General features: G+C 33.1%; 2 protein-coding genes across 4 annotated transcripts in view; one reads left to right on the top strand and one right to left on the bottom strand.

The window, feature by feature from the left end:
- LOC111004015 (calpain-B) overlaps window positions 1–176 on the bottom strand; it is a 34,812-nt gene extending 34,636 nt beyond the window's left edge. For all 3 annotated transcript variants that reach the window (XM_045629402.1, XM_045629401.1, XM_045629408.1), the window contains exon 1: window positions 64–176. The gene's annotated coding sequence lies outside the window, so the exon portion shown is untranslated. The remainder of the gene's footprint in view (window positions 1–63) is intronic.
- Window positions 177–1,892: 1,716 nt separating this feature from the next.
- On the top strand, window positions 1,893–3,281 carry LOC111004030 (60S ribosome subunit biogenesis protein NIP7 homolog). The gene is made up of 3 exons (XM_022274839.2): window positions 1,893–2,039; window positions 2,155–2,447; window positions 3,072–3,281. The coding sequence occupies exons 1-3, from the start codon at window positions 1,984–1,986 to the stop codon at window positions 3,263–3,265; spliced, it is 543 nt and encodes a 180-aa protein (XP_022130531.1). The 5' UTR covers window positions 1,893–1,983; the 3' UTR covers window positions 3,266–3,281.
- Window positions 3,282–21,764: the final 18,483 nt, after the last annotated feature.

The following is a 21,764-nucleotide window of genomic DNA, read 5'->3' as shown; positions in this document are numbered from 1 at the left end:
CAATTATTATTTCCTTATCTTTTATTTATAAACGACGAACAAATCTGACAAAAGTTGACTTACCAACAGAGTAATAGTATTTTAACTTTCCTCAATCCACGTTCACCAAATTAACATGAACGAAATACTATGAGGGTTGCCAGCAGCTGGTGATTGATTTACTGTTATGCCAATCGTCAGCATTTTTGAAAAGCTGATAGAAATTTCCACAAACAGTCTATTTTGTGTTGAAACAATATTTTACTTTTATTTGTGACACTATTTGAAAAATTAAGAGATAAAATGTTCAATCAGGCAGTCCTATTATAGGCACATTTCACACTTTTAATGAGACACAACGTTTACATCTTTTTTCCTATGTCTGTGACATTTTATATTATTACATTTTATACATTTTTTATTATATTTGCAATATTATTTGTACAGTGTTGTGTGTATTTATACTATGTGCATTTGCAAAATAGTAGTAAATATTGGATTACTATGACAAGTTTTATACAAAAATAGGGTATTGGTATAATTCTGGCAACTTTTAGAAATCAAGGTGAATAAAAAAAACGACTTAATTTAATTCATCAGTCATCTCCATTCGCAATCGTCATTCGCAATTTGACAATACAATCACGATATTTTAGTTATCCTAACTAACGTTCGCTCAATATCATCCTAGAATCACTCAGGTAGTAAAGTTAACATTAATACTGAAATAAATAAATAGTTACGGAAATTTATTATGTTCTGATTTTATTCAATAATATAATTACTTTTAATAAACGTAAGTCCACTTGTTGTATCTGTCTTTTGCTATTATCAAGTGTCAGCTGTGACGTTTGACATTGACTGTAGACAATGAATGAGATTGGCGATTGAACGAAATTTGAAGGAATGTGAACTGTGAAAGTAGAAACTTCAAAAGTTCAAAATAGACATGGGCTAAGTCGTTATTTTGCGATCACCGTGACTGTCGTTCCAGTTCCAAAAAAAACACTGTGTAAAATCACCGTGACTTTGTCACGTCGTTACTTGTCGGTTACATGGAACGACATTGGGCTTGGAACTTAGATAACTAGGTGGAACGGTTGGAACTTGGAATCATAACGATAGTCGATTATAGTTGAGCGCGGGCGAGAGTGACTGACTGAACAGTTGATCACAAAATATCCTTCACACTTTTTACAGGCTTAGGACTGTCGCATTTTTATAATTTAACTGTGCGGCGTGTTTATTATTTTGGATCAACTATTTACATTGATTTGAATTTTTATACATTTGTACAAGTTTACACCTTTTTTTGTTCATTTTTATATACATACATAAGTTATTTACAAGTGTTGTTATTTACATGCGTTATGCGTTGAACTTAGATTTTCTTACACGCAATCTATATAAATAAAAATGTTTTGATTAAGATATTAAATTTAGAGAAAATCATTTCTAATACATGACTAAAAAATAGATATTCAATTCGAGAGTGTATAAATAAAATTACTATCATAATACTATTATTTTATTTCAAGGATAAAAGTCACCATGTTATAATTCCAAGTTCCGTAATTACTAAATATTTGTTACATTATCCTATAAGTATCGAAAAAAATAATAATCAAATAAGACATTTTTTTATAGTTTCCGTGTCTACTATACTTGTTGCTCTGTCGTCGTCGCGCGCAATCTACCTACCGATGATTGGTCGCCGCCGCGGACCGGGCGGGAGGGAGCGCGGCCGCTTGGCGCCAAGTGCCAACCGTGACAAATAACGCGCGGCGCGGTCGCGCTCGGAACGACTTGGAAGCCGCGAAGTAACAACGTTATTTTGGAACGTTGTTATTTTCTAAAAAGTCACAGTGACTTTTGCAGGCACCTGATCACTGTGACTTTTTCACTGTGACGTTATTTATCACCCAAGTCTAGTTCAAAACCTAATAAATAACATTCAGCCGTGTTGTGCACGTGTTTTTATTAAGGAAAATTTAAAAATTAAGAATGAAAATTTTGTCAGAGGACCGAACTAGATTATTATTTGAAAAGTTAACTAAATAGTACGTATTCTATCTGAAAACTGATATCCTGTGTTTCCATTACTATTATAACCCCTATGCTCAACATATCTTTACTCGAATGGAACTTGATTACAGTCTTTTGTGTGTTTTTCAGTATTGGAGTAAATGTTAAGCTGCTAATTGATAGACCAGATGGCACATATTGTTTTAGAGAGAAGAAAGATCGTGTATACTACATATCCGAGCGTTTATTACAATTAGCCCACACGGTGAAACCAGACCACTTAATTTCTGCAGGAACATGCTTTGGTAAATTTACAAAGACCAATAAGTTTAGACTACACATTACAGCGTTGACATATATTGCTCCATACGCTCCATACAAGCTTTGGGTTAAACCATCATCAGAACAACAATTTTTATATGGACACCATGTCATTAAAAGTGGTAAGTAAAGTTTTTTTTGTTATTTACAGTAAACCCTATCAATATTTCAATGTTATTGGCTATTTTTTAATAGTGTTCACTTTATTCTTGTGACATGTTAACTTTTATTTTCTTTAAATAATTCTTTAACTTCTACTTCTACTCAAACACACACAGGAAATAGCTACGATTTGGCAATCTATGTAAATAGAAATAATTGTGTATAATATGTATATGGCTAAGCACAAAACTTGAAGCCAGCTGGGCCAATTTGAGATATTTTACTGTATTTATTCCTTGATCTCTGAGGAAGATTATTATGTAAAGAAAAATTGGATAAATACGTATTATAATAATAAAATATTTTGGACTTAGGTCCTGGGTTGGTTTGGTTTAATTCTGTCAAAGCAAAAAGTTTCTGCTGGATAATACAACTGATTAATAATATAATGGAATATTTCAGTATAATAATAATAAAAGAAATTATTCCACTGCAGCATGAAATTATGAAGCATTTTTTGTAGATCTTAACATTATGCTTTTTCAAAGAAATTAAATATGTCATAGTGACTCATACAAAAACATTCAATATTTTTTTTTTGGATCTTAAACCGTGTAACTCATACAATAATTTATCTATTCCAGGCCTTGGTAGAATAACAGAAAATACACCAAAAAATCAAGGAGTAGTTATCTTAACTATGTCAGACATTCCAATAGGCTTTGGAGTTACCTCTAGATCAACAACAGACTGTAGACATGCTGACCCGCTAGCGACTATTGCTTTCCATCAAGCTGATATAGGAGAATATATCAGATCGGAAGACACATTAGTATAATAAATGTAGTTTTTAATATAGTCTTTTATTTTTTACTCCAGATGATTTGATCATAGATCAAGTTCGACAACATAATTAATTAAATAGCACAAGAAATCCAAGATAAAACTCAGTAAACTCTTTTGTTATATTACAGTAAGATTAAGAAGAACTTAAATACTTCCGGAATGAGTATCAAAGTAAGCTTACATTGTTGAGGATAAGTTAGAAATAATAACTTAAAATTTACATGCAAACATCTGAAAATACTATGGAACTTATCATTTGTATTATTGCTAGTGTGCTATCGTTCTCTATCTCTTATTATCTAAGGTTGGTCAAATGGTTTGATTTGGCTCAATCTGACGTTATTATATTCTTCTTAAAGCGCCACCTAACGTCATAGCCATACAACGTTTGGGCAAACGGCTATGTATTTAAACATTTGCCAGAGGTTACTTATAATTTATAGGCTTTATTGTTGATTATTCTTTATAGGTAAGTAGAGTATTTTCCTCTGGATGTTTTACTGTTAAGTTATTATTCGGCATTTGGCAAAAAACATTGATGATGTGATGATGGATACATGGTTCATTAGTCTTGCTTATGTAATAGCTTGAATAGAAGACAAATTGAAATTTGTGCCTATAATCTTTATGGAACAAAGTGATACAATAGAAAAATCGATGAACGAAAAACTAACGATGTTTACAATAAAAAAATCGATGAACCAAGAACGAACGATGTTTACAATAAAAACGGTAATAACATTTTACTTAAGAGGGTAAATAACCAGTAGCGTTATTAACTTCTTGATATGGGCCTGGTTAGTCTTGGTGATTAGTCTTCTGTTCCTGTTACCCGATGACTTTTTGGTTTGAGGCACGCCGGTATCCTCACAATGATACTCAAAATCTTTTTTTTATACCCTACTGTGAGAACTCCTCGATGCATTCAATATTGCTGATACATCCTGTGATCCTAGTCATCTCTCATTCCCAAGTCGTTCTCGTTCTTCTCTTTGTTCTATTTCGTGATATTTCCTATTTATAATATATCTAAATGGAAATCAATAAATCTTTTTTTTAAAAGATCTCAAACAATTTCCGAGTAACAGTACGAGGGAATTAAACACACTCAGACATCAATTTCTGCTGCCATTGCAAGCTAAAACCACAAAGCCAGCACTGCTCATCAAGTACGTAGTGTTATTACTGGCTGTAAATATAAATTGAAATTTTTACAAAGTTAAACCTACTGAAAAATATTTTGTTGCAAGAATTAAATATAAGTACTTAATGTTTAAATTTTTATAATATTACAGAAGCATATAAGAAAGATTTTTATCATAAATGGGACACATGTTATATGACATACATACATACACTAATGTGAACATTATTTCACATTCAGAGCTACAAAGGAAATCGAAGGGATGTTAAAATAATATTTTCGTAGATAATTCACCCTGAAACAATTATTCAGCTTAGCGTGTCTGTTAATTAGTTTTAAGTCGGGCTTCGTCTATTGAAATTTTGAATATTCAAAGAGATAATTTCAATTTGCGATTAATACACTCGCGTACAATAAATTTAGTCAGTCACGTAATTCTAAGACAAAAGCACTTTCAAAATACTAAGCGCATTCATTATTATTATTAAGCTTTGGACAATGTATAAAGTAAAAGCCGGCAACGCACCTGTTAGCTTTGCGTCGTCCATAGACGGCATAAAAATAATTGTCAAGGGAAGATTCAGGAGATACATAAAAAGAGGAATATTCTTTAGTTATCTGCAGTATATGTGTAGTATATCCTGAAACGAACTACTTTTGAAAATAAATCCAAACTTCAAACCATTGAAGATATATATGACCGTCCAACAAAGACGTAAACACAAAATATTAAACATTGTAAAATACAGCTTATTAGCAACGCCAAAACAAATTCTGAATAAACGTCTCCTGCTATAGAAGTTGGTTCGTCAATTTCTAGATATTTCTAGAGAGTGACCCAAATTCTGTCCCCGAGTGTATATTTCATTATTTACCAAACACAGCGTCTTGTCATCGGCTATAAATATTCCCTTAGCTTATAAAAGCGTTTCGCTGTATCGGTTTACCCGAAAGGGTTGCCTCAGAATGAAGTGCGAAAACCTTTTTAATTTTATGAAATTCGAAGGAATTCTGTGTAAAGTACGATTAAGATAATTTAAAATGCAATTTGTATTTCTTTATATTTTGTGAATTCTGAGATACCAAGAGCCTCGCGTTTTCTAAATCTATTGCGTTTTTGTTTGTTGTTTTATGTAGCCCTCTTTTAACGTTTATTTTATAAACATTTCGTTAACGATTTCATGAAATTTCTAGATTTAATAGGATGCTTAGCAGGTCGTCAGTTCACAACAAATAAAATAAGATTGTCTTGGAAATAGGTAAAGGAATATTATCATAATTTCGTCAACGGGCGAGCCGTTAATTACTTTACGTTTCAAAGATTTTCTGTTAACATAAATCCAAGTAAAATTATTTAGTAAATTCAAATTTAGTTCTTAGAATACGCGTTAATGATATATTTATTTATTTAGGTACATAATAAACAGAAATCTTTTCGAATATTTTTTGCCTTTCATCACTATAAAGTAGAGATTTTGGGTGTGTGTAATGACAATTCTACACATAAATGGGCGAGTTATATAGGAAAAGAGAATAACATATTAAATGTGTCGTCTTTTTAATAAAAAAAAAATTGGATTATAAAGTAAGTAGTTATAGTAAATTTTATCATACAAGTAAACGGTGTTTTGCCGGGATCCGTCCGTAAGTTTTAATGAAAGCGGTTCAAGTGTGATAACTGACTACGTGCTAACCGACAGCCTTTACAAGGATCTACAAATAGAGATATGTGGCATTTCGGAGAATGTGCACACTTAGTATCGAGACTTAGCGCTAAGACAGACCGCATGTTTAATCAAATACGTCTTTGATATAAAGTTTAAGTAAAAAAAAGTTTTTTTTGTGTGAGTTGTTTAAGGTTTACGAGTATACACCGTTACTATAATATAGATATTTTTTTAAAGTAACGATGTAAATAAATTATACATACCGAAAATTAACCTCAAATCTGGAAATGCACTCAAACAGTTTATTCAAATCAGTTTTATCACTAATATTCAATATTTACTTATAAATTATTATAATATCACCGTCGTATATGAAATTGATTTAAAAACACCAAAATAATATTTATTTATTCAAACTCTTTAAATATACTGTTACGAAAAACTTGTTCCAAATATAAAAACACTAGAATATACAACTTGAACATAGTTATCGATTTTCATGCGACCTAGAACGAACTTTACGATGTTGAATTCAGGTGTCGGTGTGCGCGCGCATTGTAAAAATTCGCTCTCATCATTTTTCACGATCGCGCCAAAAGAAGTATAATATATAATTTTAAAAAAATAATTAAAAACAATAACAGTTTTTATATGACTCAAAACATGGCGGCTAAAGAGTGGCGGCGAGGCTTACCAGTTCGCCTCGTCCTTTCTACGCCAAAAGCGGCTCTTGCGAAGTGGTAGTTGAATATTTAGAATATATTATAGTATACTGTATTTAGAATCAATTTAACATCTTTTCTGTTCACGTTTACAAGTGTACTTGGTCACCTATATGAATAAAGTTTTTTAAGTTTCAGTATATCTCATCCATACATTTATTGTGTATTGTATTTCAGCAAAGTTCGAAACACTTAAGCTCGCACCGAACTTTATGAGCTTATCACTGAAATAAGATGAGACGCTCACGATACACGCTCCAAATGTCATATATATAAGATGAAATAGTACACCTGTGTAACTAATTGGTCGACGAGGCAGAATACGAAATACCACACGTATAACATCGACATCCGTCGTTCCACAACTGATTATTTATTAACTTACAGGCCACGCATGGCCAAACTCAGCCTAAAACAACATAAAATATTAATTTTTTATTTATTCACACTTCGTTGCTAGAAAGAAACACAAATAACACAATATATATAAATTACAAGGGATGCAACGGGTGGCCTTATCGCTGACAAGCGATCTCTTCCAGGCAAACCTAGTAAGAAAAGAAAACAATAAATAAAAAAAAGGATGAGTGCAAGAAGTGCATAACCAGAAGTTATATAAAAAACAAAATATATTTATATTAATCTATAGAACCTTAATCTAGAGAAAATAAAAATAAAAAACAAAAAGTAAAAAAGTGCACATGAATCATGATAATCCAATTCAAGATCGGTCTCACGTCAGTTAGTAGTTAGTACGCAAAATACAATCAAATACAATTAAGTTATTAACAAAATTGACAGTAAATGCTCTATCCTCTAATCCTCACCAATTATACCCTCAAATCAAAGTATACTACCCCCATACGCTTCCCAAATAGGTCGCTCTCCGGTGAAGAGTCGAGAAACCTAAGTAGCGAGAGTAACCGAGGAATAGGAGCTTGTTAACGCTGGACAGAGCTGAACGCACAGAAAAAAGGTTATATTTCCTGCGATAATAATTATTCGGAACGTACAGTCTCATGATTTCTCCCAGCAAGTATGCGGTTTCTGTTTCATATTTAATTACGCTTAAACCAAACCAGACCACAGCCATGATCATTTTTAAATCTAATAGGCGAGTAGGTGATCAGCCTCCAGTGCCTGACACACGTCGTCGACCTTTCGCATTCCTCACGATGTTTTCCTTCACCGTTCGAGCAAATGTTAAATGCGCATAGAAAGCAAGTCCATTTGTGCACAGGAACCTACGATCTCAGGTATGAGAGTCGCACGTTGAAGCCACTAGGCCAACACTTTTCTTCTGTATTAGTATTAAGTTAGTATAAAAATATAAGATAAATAAATGAATATATTTATGCGGTACATAAAGAAGTTTACAGTTAGGAAGCATAATAAATGAGGTCCGAGGTTGTTGTATGATGTAAATCTTATGTAAATATTCGACGAACGCGGTTGTTTTAATTCAATGTTTCACTGTATTTATACTTTAGCGATGATATATTACTAGAATTTATAATTAAATGCCTGCAAGTAATTCAGCATTGAATTATTTTTTTATTCTCTCAATAAATTAATAAGTTTTTTTTATTTAACCCGTGTGAACACAACGTTGTCGTTCTGGAAGTAAGCTACCAAGTGGCTATTAAAATAAGACATAGGGTTCTTTACGAAAGCATATCAATTTTTAAAAATCCGCCAACGCACTTGCGACCCGTCTGACAGTGAGAGTGCGTCCTATCATTAAAACTTCGTAATAATTGCATTGAGTTGAGTTTGTGAGAACTTGCTCTTTGAGTTTAGTATTAAGCCGAATTTATAACCCTGTTAGTAAAATTTAAGATACTTAACTGTGTTTATACTGAAAATGATCATAATATTTTATGAAGTGCTCGGAGTATGGAACAAAAGGTATATGGTACGACGTTTCCTTGTGATTGAATGAATACAATACACAAGTTTTCCAACCTCTAAGTTGAACTTTAGGAGTACGAAATTTAGCTAAAAATGTATGGAAATTTGACATATGGATGTAGTTACAGTGCGCCATACTTTACATCTACGTGCTTTACAGCCAGCGTGGTCACGGTGACTGAAGAAAAGGTGTTGAATGTCAAAAAAGTATCACAGCTGTAGAAAAAATTGTAATGTATAGCACACGAAACTAAATAACTGAAATAAGCGAAACTAAAATAAAAAGTTTACAATAATACATTGCTTCAATCCGGTAAAACAGTGTTTTCTTTAAATGTGTAAAAGCTATGTTATTAAAAGACAATACTAGAAACATTTTAATTTTTAGTTATTTAACAGAAATACTAATATTAACTTAAGTCATAAAAGCAAAAATGTATGTGTTTTCGTGTAATCTATGTTATCAAAATCGAAGGCAAAATTTATCGTACCATTTAATATGATACCATGTCTGCGGTCACTTCGTTACGTCAACTTTTGATCTGTCGCCTTTGAAGGGGCACGTTTGAAGTTAATTAACGGCTTTATACCGGAATGATGTTTCTAAACAAAATTTCCACTACCTATTAATAAAATCTATCAGGCAGTTCTGTGGCCGAGAAGCGAGGCAGTGGGGGAGTCAAATATCTGGTTTCTCAAACACGGACTTTATTATATATACTCAGCAGGTATTAGTGCTAATTTTAGTACTTTACATTTTTATGTACTTAAGTTCTATAAGTATTTACACCAATGAAAGCTGATATTATTCAGTATTACCCACCTATTTAATAAAAGGATGATAGTTTATAGACGTATATATATTCTTATTCGATTCCGTGATATCACGAAGGTTGATTGAAAATTTTAATAAAAAGGTCAGATTAGATGTCACTGAAAATTTGCAATATAACAATAATTGTTCACCATGTGAAGTACTTATAAGAATTCTTGGTTTTTAAATAATCTTTGTATTTCACCTAATGCCTTCTTTCCTCGAATTGATCTTCTCTTTACAAGTATTTCCGAACCAATTCGACTTGAACTTCGACAATAAAACAGCAAAAGACCAATTCTTAAAAGACCGGCAACGTACTCGCGAGCCCTCTGGCGTAGACAGTGTCCATGGGTGTCTAATGTACATCAGGTGAGCCTCCTGCCCGTTTGGTTCCTGTTCTATTAAAAAAAAGTTTAATACTAATTATACTATTTACTAACATACATAATTTTTAATAAATATATAACTACATATATTAACTCTACTCATAGATGCATTTTAGAATTTCCATCTCACATCTCTGCCCATTCGGAATATCACCACATAGCTCTGGAATACTGTTCTTGATTCCATACCTCTTTAAGGTCGTTCAAAGTCTTCTACAAAAATATCACAACCATATCCTGTTCAATGTTAATGTTTGTAATTAATGTAATTAATACTTTATCGCTTCCATTATGAAACCATTTTACCTTTCACAACTCACACCTATATAATTTCCTTCAATTAATTGTGGGTACTTTAGTTAGCTTTCTTGATCTCCGTAAGCAACCTTAATCGTGTCAAACATCCTTTAGTCTGTTAAAATTCTGTGCTTTTTAATAATTTAATTTTAATGTACTTGCTGCATCACAACCACGGATTATTTTCTCCTATTACATGAATGATAAAAATACTTTTAAATATTTAAACGCGGTTTATAAAAGTGTATTTTTAACGCGAATTAAATTAATCAAAAATCCTCAGGTCAATTTTACAGTTCATTCTAAACATTGGAGCTTTATTAAAGTTCGTTCGTGCGTGAAGTGTGAAGGGTGTTCACAGGACTTCCAGACAAATATTTGAGCTTAGTCGGCCGTACTGTACGAATACATGGCTTGGGTTTAGGCTGTTAGGCACGAACGAATAAATAAACATTTGTAGAACATGATTGATAACTGTGAAGCAATAATATAGCACTAAGTGTTTTGAAGTTAAAAAGTAGATCGCAACAAAATTTCTTTTGAACTTTGACCTATCAAAAGAAATACATAAAAGGCCTACGTGGGTAACATTGAAAATGTTTAGAACTGGCCAGTTAGAAACATTGCTAATGAAAACTTATTTTAATTTTAACACTCTTCGCTAACCTAATGTAGTATTGCATTAATTTGTCATTTGTTTTTGTGAATTGGCGGCAAATCTTAACCTGTTGTTACGCGGGAAAATTAACCTAACGCGAGAAAGTTTTCAGTCAATGATTTATTATGACTTTCGTGGTGGGCATTTCTTAATGAAGCCCCGTCTCGTGCCACTATTAACAATTGGTTTAACGAGATTAACCGTGGACGTGGATCAATCTCAATGATGATTCGCTCAGACTACTGAGGATAACATAAACAACAACATTTCAGGAACCTTTGTACCAGATGGATTCCCTATACTTTAACCGATGACCAGAAACACCTTCAAATGGACTGGTGTTGCCAAATGTCGATAAGTTGTTATAATGTTGATAAGTTCAACGACGGTGACTCATCAAGGAAGGTCATTTCGCGACAGTTCTGCTAGAAGATGGAAGGACAAATACTGCAGACTGGTATGTCAAACGTTTTTTATCTGTTACGATGAAAATTCGACAGCTGCGCCCTCGAAGCAGGATCCTCCTTCACCATGACATTGACACTCCGCAAAACGGACTGTTGAATATTTGTCTATGGCCGGTATCGAGCTATTGAGTCATCCACCATCGTTTTTCAGTTTTAAACATTTTCAGTGTTACCTAGGTAGTCGAGTTTTATTTTAGTATTCATACGGCACTTCGAATATAAAAATCTTATTGCAATACTACTGAATGTGTTATGATTTAAACACAAGTGAACCGCAAAGTGAATACCGATAATATGTATGTCCCGATCGTCGGTATTCTTTGAATTTCGCTGAAGAAGTACGCCAATACGCGAAGCTGCTTTTGAGTGTCGTATTACTTGGGAGTGAATTTGGAAAATAATCTTCTAATTTTACGTCATTTTGTATAAGAAAACTGGTTTCTTATACTTTTACCATAATGAATTTAGAATACAGTACAATTTATTCCGTATTCCTTATGTTTCACAATCATTGTAAAGCAGGTGACATTTGTTCTAGGATTCAGAGTTTACTACTTACTCAATATCAGGGACTTCTTGTTCCAGCGGCTTTAAAAGTTCAAGTTCAATCGCGTACAACCAACCAAATGAGACTCATTGTAACATTGAAATTGTTTATAATTTATGGAAACTTCCCACAGAGTCAATATTTAGAATTGAACGTAATACAAGAGTTAGTACGATGGCGATGGATGGGGTGTTCAAATACATATATATTAAATGAAATACTTTGTTTGAAGCTGTAACAACTAGATTTGATCGTTTAAAATATGAGGTTATTGCTAACATAAAATAAGGGGCTTTGCGACGCTAACAAAAAACTAACGTGGCTTATTTAAGGGTTCTTAAATCTAAGTGACACTTCGATATAAGTATATTCGACCTTTTTGGACATTAACATAAACAAGAACATATTAATATTTATGAGTGTGGGAAAAACTAAAAGGCTCATTTTGACTTAGTATAAGATGATTGCTCATAGTATTCTCTTTTATTAACATAGCTTTATTACTTAAAGAAAACACATTTTTACCGGATTGAAGCTATGTATTATTGTAAACTTATAATTATTTAACATTATTTTTAATTTAACCGACGTTTCGCGTGCTTTACAGTGTCACGGTGACTGCAGACAAAAGGTGTTAAATGTCAAAAAAGTATCACAGCTGTAGAAAAAGTTGTATTATCTGTATTTATTTCCCTGGAGCTGGTACCGACTAAAAGATGAAGGGATTTACGCTATAGTTATACAGATTATAAATATTTAACTAATGTTGGGTTATAATTATAACCCATGCCATAATATTGTTTCTGCATTGTATATAATAATATAGTCGCTTGGTTATAGACAGCTTTAACACAAATTGGTAGTTTCTATTCTCTATTCTTAATTGGAGTTTTCAGGTCGTCTGTTACTAGGTCATTGAATTAATCTAGTTTTATCATTCGAATATATTTGTACACTGAATCAGATATCACCTACATGACAATAAAACAAAGTCTGGAGTGTGTGAAATGCAATTTAAATACAGAATATAATACAAAGGAATGCGAAAAATTTAATTAATGTAAAAAAAATATGAAAATATTTTTTTTTATTTAAATAATAAATTACAAATAGTGTTATTTATACTAACGTACATACATACATTTCAATGTAAGTAAATATTGTTTACTTATGAATTTCAAAGTCATTGCGAAGAACAAGGGACCTGGTAAGACTGCCTGCACGACCACGACACAAAACCACATAAGCGATGGGTCGATGGCTTAGTTAAAGTTTCTGGGGAGAATTGAATGGAGGAAGCTAACAACATATCCAACTGAAAAGTTCAGGAGGAGACCTATACCCAAAAGAGGTCCATACTGCTACAAAGAAATGGACATAACAATGACTAACGTAGTGTAAGAGTATAATAACAAAACACGCACTTAATATGTAAATTTTTTAACAGTATGGAATTAAAGTGCCATTATTATTGTGCTGTGCTGTAATTATTATTAAACCTTGTTCCATATGACTTTAAATAAATAATAATATACATAGTAAATATCCTCTATTAGTCGAAAATTTCACAAAATAGAAGCACACATATATATGTATATTAAGTGAAAAATTAAAAACAGCGAAGGACAATTTGGAAGAAATAATCTTAGCCAAAATATATAATAGACGGCGTGTGCAAAGAAGGCTCACTTGCTAAAGAAAATATCAATAAAATAGAAGTTGCAAGCAATAAGTGGTATCTGAAACAAAACTTTAACACTCTTGGTCAATGTATACAAGTTTTACCAGTGTTGTTTGTCCATTTCAGCTAAGTTTATGTAATTGCTTAAGTTTTTCTCACGTTACAAACGATACAGCAGTTTTAGTGTTAGGCTTTAAGATTCTATTTTATTTATAAGCAAATAAACGGGCACTTGCATATTTTAGACTATTATTTATACATTATAGAAAACTATTTTTGATTTAAATATTTTAGTATTTTAATCTTTTTCGTTTCAATCATTTTTGATGACTTCAAAAAAGCTTCCGATCCTCTGTGGCAAACACTTGCCAGAGATAGGAAGCTGTATGAGAGGACAGCTGTGCAACAAAACCTTCTTAAAAAACTTTCCATATACATATATATATTTTTTTATATACTTTCTCTTGTATTAGTTGAAATAAAGGCTTTGAATTTGAATCTTTTTCACATATTTCATTTTCCTTTATTTGATTTTTGACTGCCTCTGCAATAACACTTTGTTCCATAACCGATCGTTTTTAAGGCAGTTCTTGCCGCGCACCACCACTATGTGAAACCAGCTACCCACTGAAGTATTGCCGACCTAATTCGACTTAGGGTCCTTCAAGAAAAATGCGTACCAATTCTTCAAAGGCGCTCCCGCGAGCGCTCTCGCATTAAGACGCTTAACATTAGGTGATAGCCCGTTCTTTCACAAAAAATCGTATATCGATTTATTTCTTGTGATATTATTTGTGATCTTAAAAAATATCCTAAGATTTTAGGCTTATCTGTCTCAGAGCGTTCTTAAGCAATCCGAGATGAGAAGGAAAAATGAAAGAATAGAATTGCTTAAAAAGAAGAGTGGCGGAGAGTTTATTACAATTTCTTATCATCCGTTCTACGAATTTGACTTGAGAACTGGCAGTAAGTGTGAAATTAGAAGCATTTAATATGTATTTCTTTTTTGGCGTTCATAAGTGTACCTTGTGTTACTTAAATGAATAAATGATTTTGACACATTGACTCGTTCTCGGATAAGTGTTTACAAATCCAAAATTCATACATAAAGTGATTTTGTAAAATGTTGTACAAGCATTCTGAAATTGTATATTCCTGAGATACACATTATCAAGTTTTACGAGCAGTATAATGGTTTTACTCCATCATAATACTTAGCATAAATTTTCTGCTTAAATTCTCTGTTTGTTTAAGTTTTTGCTGTTTGAAATAATTAATTTCTAAATCAATTAGATTAAAAAAAGGTTAAACATGAAACTAATAATCTTTGATAATTAAAAAATAACTAAAATATTTGATAATATTTTCTTGGCTCACGAAAAATTGGAGTTAGCTAGATATTGAACAAATCGATGTAATCTTTCATACGCCCTTTAAAGTTTAAAATAATAACAGCATTTGACACCTAAATCGTCAAGGTAACGCAAAAGTAACGCGTAGTACTAATAAATTATGTTTGTTTTTTGTTTTTAAAAATGTAACATTTTTTTAAAATCTAATTATTATAAATGTATACTGCTATCAATAACTGAATAAAAATAAAGGCGCAAGGCGAATGATATCAGATACATGCTTACAATTATTGTATAAATAAATCCTATACCTACTATTGGACGTTCATTATAAAATTCATTATTCAAATATTGGAACTGCCTTTCCGAACCAACTTACACAACTTTTTGAAATAATAAAATTTGATATGTTTTGAACATAGTAATGTATATTTTAATATGATTTGTCCGGTTTTATTCACTTTATTTGGTTTACTTTGATTATCAAATATGAATGTAAAGAGCGAAGAGATTGCATTCTATCCGTCGCCAAAAATATTTGTTTACGATTGTCTTCGTAGGGTTTGGTTATTGGGATGCAGATAGGACATCGATCGACTGTCACGGTCGGTAGATTAATTATTGGGTTTAGTTGCGATTTACCCGAAATTTAATGAAGGACCTTTTTACAGTTTTATTTTCTAAAAAAAAAAAAGAAATATTACAAGCAGTATTAAATCATTAACAGAAATTCCTAAAACGTGGATTATAATCTGTTATTATTAGGCAACATAATTTTTTATCTGTTGACAATGAAATTTCGAAATAATTGAATTTTGCAATTATCTATCCAAAATTAGTATTCACTGGCCTCAACAAACATCTGTATTAGGATAAATGTGTCAAGTGTCGGCTTCGCAAATAATTTCCGACCGAAATCTAATTAAAGGGGCCTTGGTACGTATTTATGGCCTTTATTTACTGCCAAGGTGACTCTCACTCAATAACACTTTAATATTCCAGCCTTGGCTATTTCACAAATGAGGTTTTTATATTGTTTTTGAGACCGCTGTTATCGCCACCAATATGAGACACCAGTCGTAGTTTTTTATGCCAGCTTTTTCTCTCGGCCTACACCCTCTGTCTTCTTAGCCAATGAGTAGTGATGCCCATTCCAATTTAATGACGTGGAATAAGGAATGTATCTTATATTCCAAAATAAACATTTTTTATACTCTACATGCTCCTGGTATTTAATGCATATTAATTTACTAGCGACCCGCCCCGGCTTCGCACGGGTGCAATGCTGATACTAAATACACTACAGAAAATCTGTGAACGTTGTATATAAAAATGTGGGTTATCCATAAGAGATAGACATATACCATCACGGACTTTTCTGTAGCCCTTTTCAATGTGTACAATACTTAATGCATTAAATAAATAAATAAATAAATAAATTTTGATAAAACTCGTAGGGTTCAGCCTGCGTTTGCAATGTAAGCGGAAAAAATGTAATTATTTACGACATCACATTAGAAACCTCAAAAATAACAGTACTTCTCCACTATTTAATGGATGTTATTATACATATAAACCTTCCTCTTGAATCACTCTATCTATTAAAAACCGCATCAAAATCCGTTGCGTAGTTTTAAAGATTTAAGCATACAAAGGGACATAGGGACAGAGGAAGCGACTTTGTTTTATAATATGTAGTGAAATACACGTGTCACAGTCCACTGGTAAGCTGTACAGATTAGATTGGCAGCTGATTCCATAAAACGGTAATAAAGTTATTAGAAATAAAACAACATTATTTTTACATCTATACAGAAAAGTTTACTTAGTACGACCAAGCGTTACAATGTAACATATTGAAAGTCAAATAGCTGTATACAAGTGGACAAGTTCGTAAGTGCTGAGCCGGCTTAGAAATCACTTTGGCGTACGCCTAACTTTAATTGCATAACCTCAAAACTTTGATATTTCCATGTTTGACGACGTGGTTAGCTACAATGTGTTATAACCGAGACTGTATAAAGATTAATAAGCGTCATAATGTGGTGTATGAGAAAGTGCGGTAAATACTATAAAAATTAGTAAAGTGGACGTAATATATGTTTCTTGATTTGAACTGAAACACCCACTGAACTGATTGATGTATGGGTTCAAGTTCGTAGCAATATATCCAGCTTTCATCATCTGTGACGTAATAAATACAGAGTCACCGCCATTAAACTTACCTATCCTTTGGCGACACCAGTTAAAGCCACTATGACAACCGGTCATTCATACATATATATATATATATATATATATACATAACAAGTATGTATATGTTACTGTATACAATATATAAATGTTTGATATTTAGACGTAAAAATAATCGGTCTATTGAATTCAAGTAAAAATACATTTATCGGTATTAACACTGCATATTCTTTTATACCGTCATTCGCACTGACAGCAGCATGTTATATTTAATTTATTTTGCTCGTTTTGCACAAAAGCACAAGGCTTTTTATTAAAATCGAGAACAGGCTTCTTAGTCGCAGAGTTGAATATGTTTTCAGAACACATTCGGAATTAACGTTCTATGAAAATTTAAAAAATAGAAAAGGAATCATTCTTCGACTGCCTGTATTTCTAATTAATAATAGAGGTTTTAATAGAACTTTATATACTTATTTATTAAATTAGTTTATTGGCTTTGTGAAATGAGCTGCGATTTCTACGCTTTTCAGGCTCGTGTGCCTAAACTATATATACATACTTTACTATATAACAAAATCTAATTAAGTTCTTTACTTTAAACAAAATAATAATCGATTAAATATAACATTGAAAATCAATGTAGTAATGTAACATTAGCAGCAGTGTTGTCAGCAATGCGACATTTTCTTATATATTATATTATATCTTACATATTTATTAACAAATCATAGTCCAATCCATTACTAACCGTTCTTATATATCAAACAATAAAAATAAATTTTGACATAATTATTTAAAAAAAAGTTTATCGATTCTCCTTAGTGACGCTTAAATAACAAAATATGCAGCTCTCAGACAACATAAGCATTATTATGAAGGCGCTGAACGAGTAAACGAGCTGAAATTAAGAGGCGTGGCGTGTAAATTTACTCTCTATTTAATATTTCACTACATAATTTACCTCAACTCATGCTGAAGTATCATGTGAGACAAGATAGTGTATGAAGCATTCGCGACATGTATAAAACATTATATTACAAAACAGAAGATTCGTGCATACGTTAATTTTCATTTTTGTTTAAAATAACACAATGAAAAACAGGGACGGTATGCGCTTTTGGGTCTCTTTCACTCTTTATTTAAATTTAAAGGCGATTTTCTTCTGCGAGTGTTATTTACATATGTTTGACTTTTAGAATTTTTAAATACCGTACAATCATGTATAAGATGCGCATATAACCTTGTTCTTCAGACATAAGGGTAATATTCAGAGAGCTATGACTCCCGTATGTCAAAATCCAATAAGTTTTCGATTTACGGACGTCCGACTTAGCGGTAAGCCTCGTTTCTGAAACTTAACGTAAGTGTCGCGCTTAAATACTAGATCACTGCTCAATAAGATGAAATTCAAACTCGATTTTATTTTGTAGGCACTTTGCAAGTGTGAGATATAAAAAAGGAATACCTTCATTTGTTTAGTATATTTCTTATAATCTCTTTGATATATTTACATAAACATACAGCGATCAAATTAAATTTTAATGTTCTTACAGTATAGACAAAGAAAATCTTTTATTTCTACTGATTTATCGGTGAGGTGACTGACGGGATATTATAGGGTGACTGACAGATATTCCATGACAGTTTTGACGCCCGCTTGATTAACTTAAATATATTTAATAAACGATTTTTACTCAGCTATTAAATTATTATTTCCACAAATTTGTATTTGTACATTAACAGTCTTAACCTTTTCTTAACATTAATACACCGTAATAAAAGAGGTCACAAAATATATGGGGCAATCAATTTACGCGTTTGGAAGACAATGTCCGATTCAATTACGACACCGCGCCCACTATCAACTTGCTTTATATCATCTTTCATGACGTTAATTTGGCGATAGGGAGCCCAGTCACTTATCTATATGGTTTATTAAAGTGACCAACTCAATATACCTCTTGTGAATCATATTCGATGGGAATGAACGTGGAAAAATTGATATATAAGCCATTATAGAACGTAAACTGTTTTTTCTACCACGGTAACCATGGTAACAGACACGGATTTTAATCTGTCAAAATAAACTGTCACAAAAAATGGGCACCTAAGAAAATTTACGTGCTAAAGTCGATTACAGTTAATTGAAGGGACGAACGATATATAAATATTTTATAAACTATAATTATTTGCACTTTAACTTAACTTGATTGATTACATTTGCTATTGAACAGTTGATTCATAGAAATTTAATTGTCTCACCTAATGAGGAGGTGGATGAGCGACCTGTGCACTTTGCATAAAATAATTAAATAATTACTAATTTAATTGATTAATGTATATGTATATAAACATGTGTGTGTGTGTATGTATAGATATATTTTTTTCTTTTATTTTTTATTTTTTTGTCATTCGGTTTGATATGTGTATGTTGTTTAGTTGATATTTAGTGTAAATGCTGTGTACAGATATAACTGGAAGTCAGATTTTTAAATGTTGTTTAGTGTGTAATAATTTTATGTATGTAATTAATCTGTTTTCTGTTTTTGTACCTAAATGTGAAAAATAAATAAAAATAAAATAATTATAAAAAGTAGTGTAAGCCTAGTGGCTTCAGCGTGCGCCTATCATCTCTGAGGTCGTAGGTTCGATCCCCGGCTGTGCACCAATGGACTTTCTATGTGCGCATTTAACATTTGTTCGAACGGTGAAGGAAAACATCGTGAGGAAACCGACATGTCTTAGACCCAAAAAGTCGACGACGTGTGTCAGGCACTGGAGGCTGATCACCTACTTGCCTATTAGATTTAAAAATGATCATGAAACAGATTCAGAAACCTGAGGCCAAGACCTAAAAGAGGGTTGTAGCGCCATAGATTTATTTTATATTTATAATATTGTTACGAAGACGGGTCAACTGCAATGTTTTTAGATTTTTCCACTACTTAGAGAACTTTTCAAAAACTTGCTGAAGTAGGCTATTACTTGCTCGTGCTCACCTTTTACTTGTGGTAGATACAGATGCCAGTGGAATTGGCATTGGAGGTGTACTATCACAAGTAAAAGGTGAGCACGAGCAAGTAATAGCCTACTTCAGCAAGTCGTTGTCGAAACCAGAACGAAACTACTGTGTCACTCGGAGGGAACTACTGGCTGTTGTGAAGACGCTGCAACACTTCAGCAAATACTTGTTAGGTCGGAAGTTCCGTCTTAGAACAGATCATGCTGCATTAAAATGGCTACTTCAGTTCAAGAATCCGGAAGGACAAGTGGCTCGATGGATCGAACAACTGCAAGAGTATGACTTTGCTACCGAACATCGCAAGGGCAGAGCCCACGGGAACGCAGATGCATTGTCTCGAAGGCCATGTGAGGACGATTGCAAACATTGTACAAGACACGAAGGTAGAGAGGTTGCCCATATAAGGATACTAAGGACAGACACCATTAGTCCAGATTGGTGTGGGAAATTAATTCAGGAAGAGCAACAACAAGATTCTGACATTAAACCAATTCTGGACTGGATGCAATTTTCAGCTATCAAGCCGCGATGGAATGACGTTGCATCTACTAGCACCACGACCAAGAGTTACTGGGCTCAATGGGATAGCTTAGTTCTTCACAATGGAGTATTATGTCGCAAATGGGAAAATACTCGAGGGGATGCATCTCATCTGCAGTTAGTTGTGCCAAGATCCAAGGTTCGCAACATATTGGAAATGTATCATGATGGCTCATCAGGCGGGCACTTAGGAGTGAAAAGGACTCTTCTGAAAATTAAAGAGAGATTTTATTGGATACATTGCCGCGAAGATGTAGAAGACTGGATTCGGAAATGTAAAGCTTGTGCAGCTGTTAAAGGCCCACAGACGAGAACTAGAGCAAGTATGAAGCAATACAATGTCGGAGCACCATGGGAGAGGATAGCAGTTGACATAGCCGGACCATTTCCATTAACAGAAAAAGGAAATAAGTACATCATGGTTGTTATGGATTATTTTACAAAGTGGCCCGAAGTATTCGCTATTCCTAATCAAGAGGCAGCTACAGTAGCTGAGATACTTGTAAATGACGTATTCTCTAGATTTGGAGTACCCTTGGAGATGCACAGTGATCAGGGTAGAAATTTTGAGTCTCAACTGTTTCAAGAAGTATGCCGGTTAATGGGAATTCATAAGACGCGGACTACTCCATATCACCCACAGTCAGATGGAATGGTGGAGCGTTTTAATCAAACCTTGGAAAGGCATTTGGCAAAATTGGTGGACAGCCAACAAAAGGACTGGGACAAGTATATTCCGTTATTTTTAATGTCATACCGGTCTGCGGTTCATGAAACAACGAACGTTACACCTGCTTTAGCCATGTTTGGGAGACAACTTAGATTACCAGCGGATATTGTAACTGGACGACCACCTGACACCCCGGAGAGTGTTACAGAATATGCGGCGGATCTGCGTAATAGACTGTATGAAATCCATGAACACGTACGAGCATCACAAAGCAAAATAAGTGAGACTACGAAGATAAGGTATGACAGGAAGACGAATCACATAGAATTTAAAGAAGGCTCGCAGGTATGGCTCCATAACCCGACAAAACGCAAAGGAAAATCACCAAAGCTTCAAGCCGACTGGGACGGTCCA

Source organism: Pieris rapae, chromosome 9 (assembly GCF_905147795.1).
Source record: "Pieris rapae chromosome 9, ilPieRapa1.1, whole genome shotgun sequence".
NCBI classification, from domain to species: domain Eukaryota; kingdom Metazoa; phylum Arthropoda; class Insecta; order Lepidoptera; family Pieridae; genus Pieris; species Pieris rapae.
This window is presented reverse-complemented; position numbering and strand designations above follow the sequence as displayed.

Coding starts and splice junctions, on each gene's coding strand:
- LOC111004030 (XM_022274839.2), top strand. CDS start 1,984: ATGAAAATTTTGTCAGAGGACCGAACTAGATTATTATTTGAAAAGTTA. Junction 2,040..2,154: donor TTTGAAAAGTTAACTAAATA/GTACGTATTCTA, acceptor TGTGTTTTTCAG/TATTGGAGTAAATGTTAAGC. Junction 2,448..3,071: donor ACACCATGTCATTAAAAGTG/GTAAGTAAAGTT, acceptor TATCTATTCCAG/GCCTTGGTAGAATAACAGAA.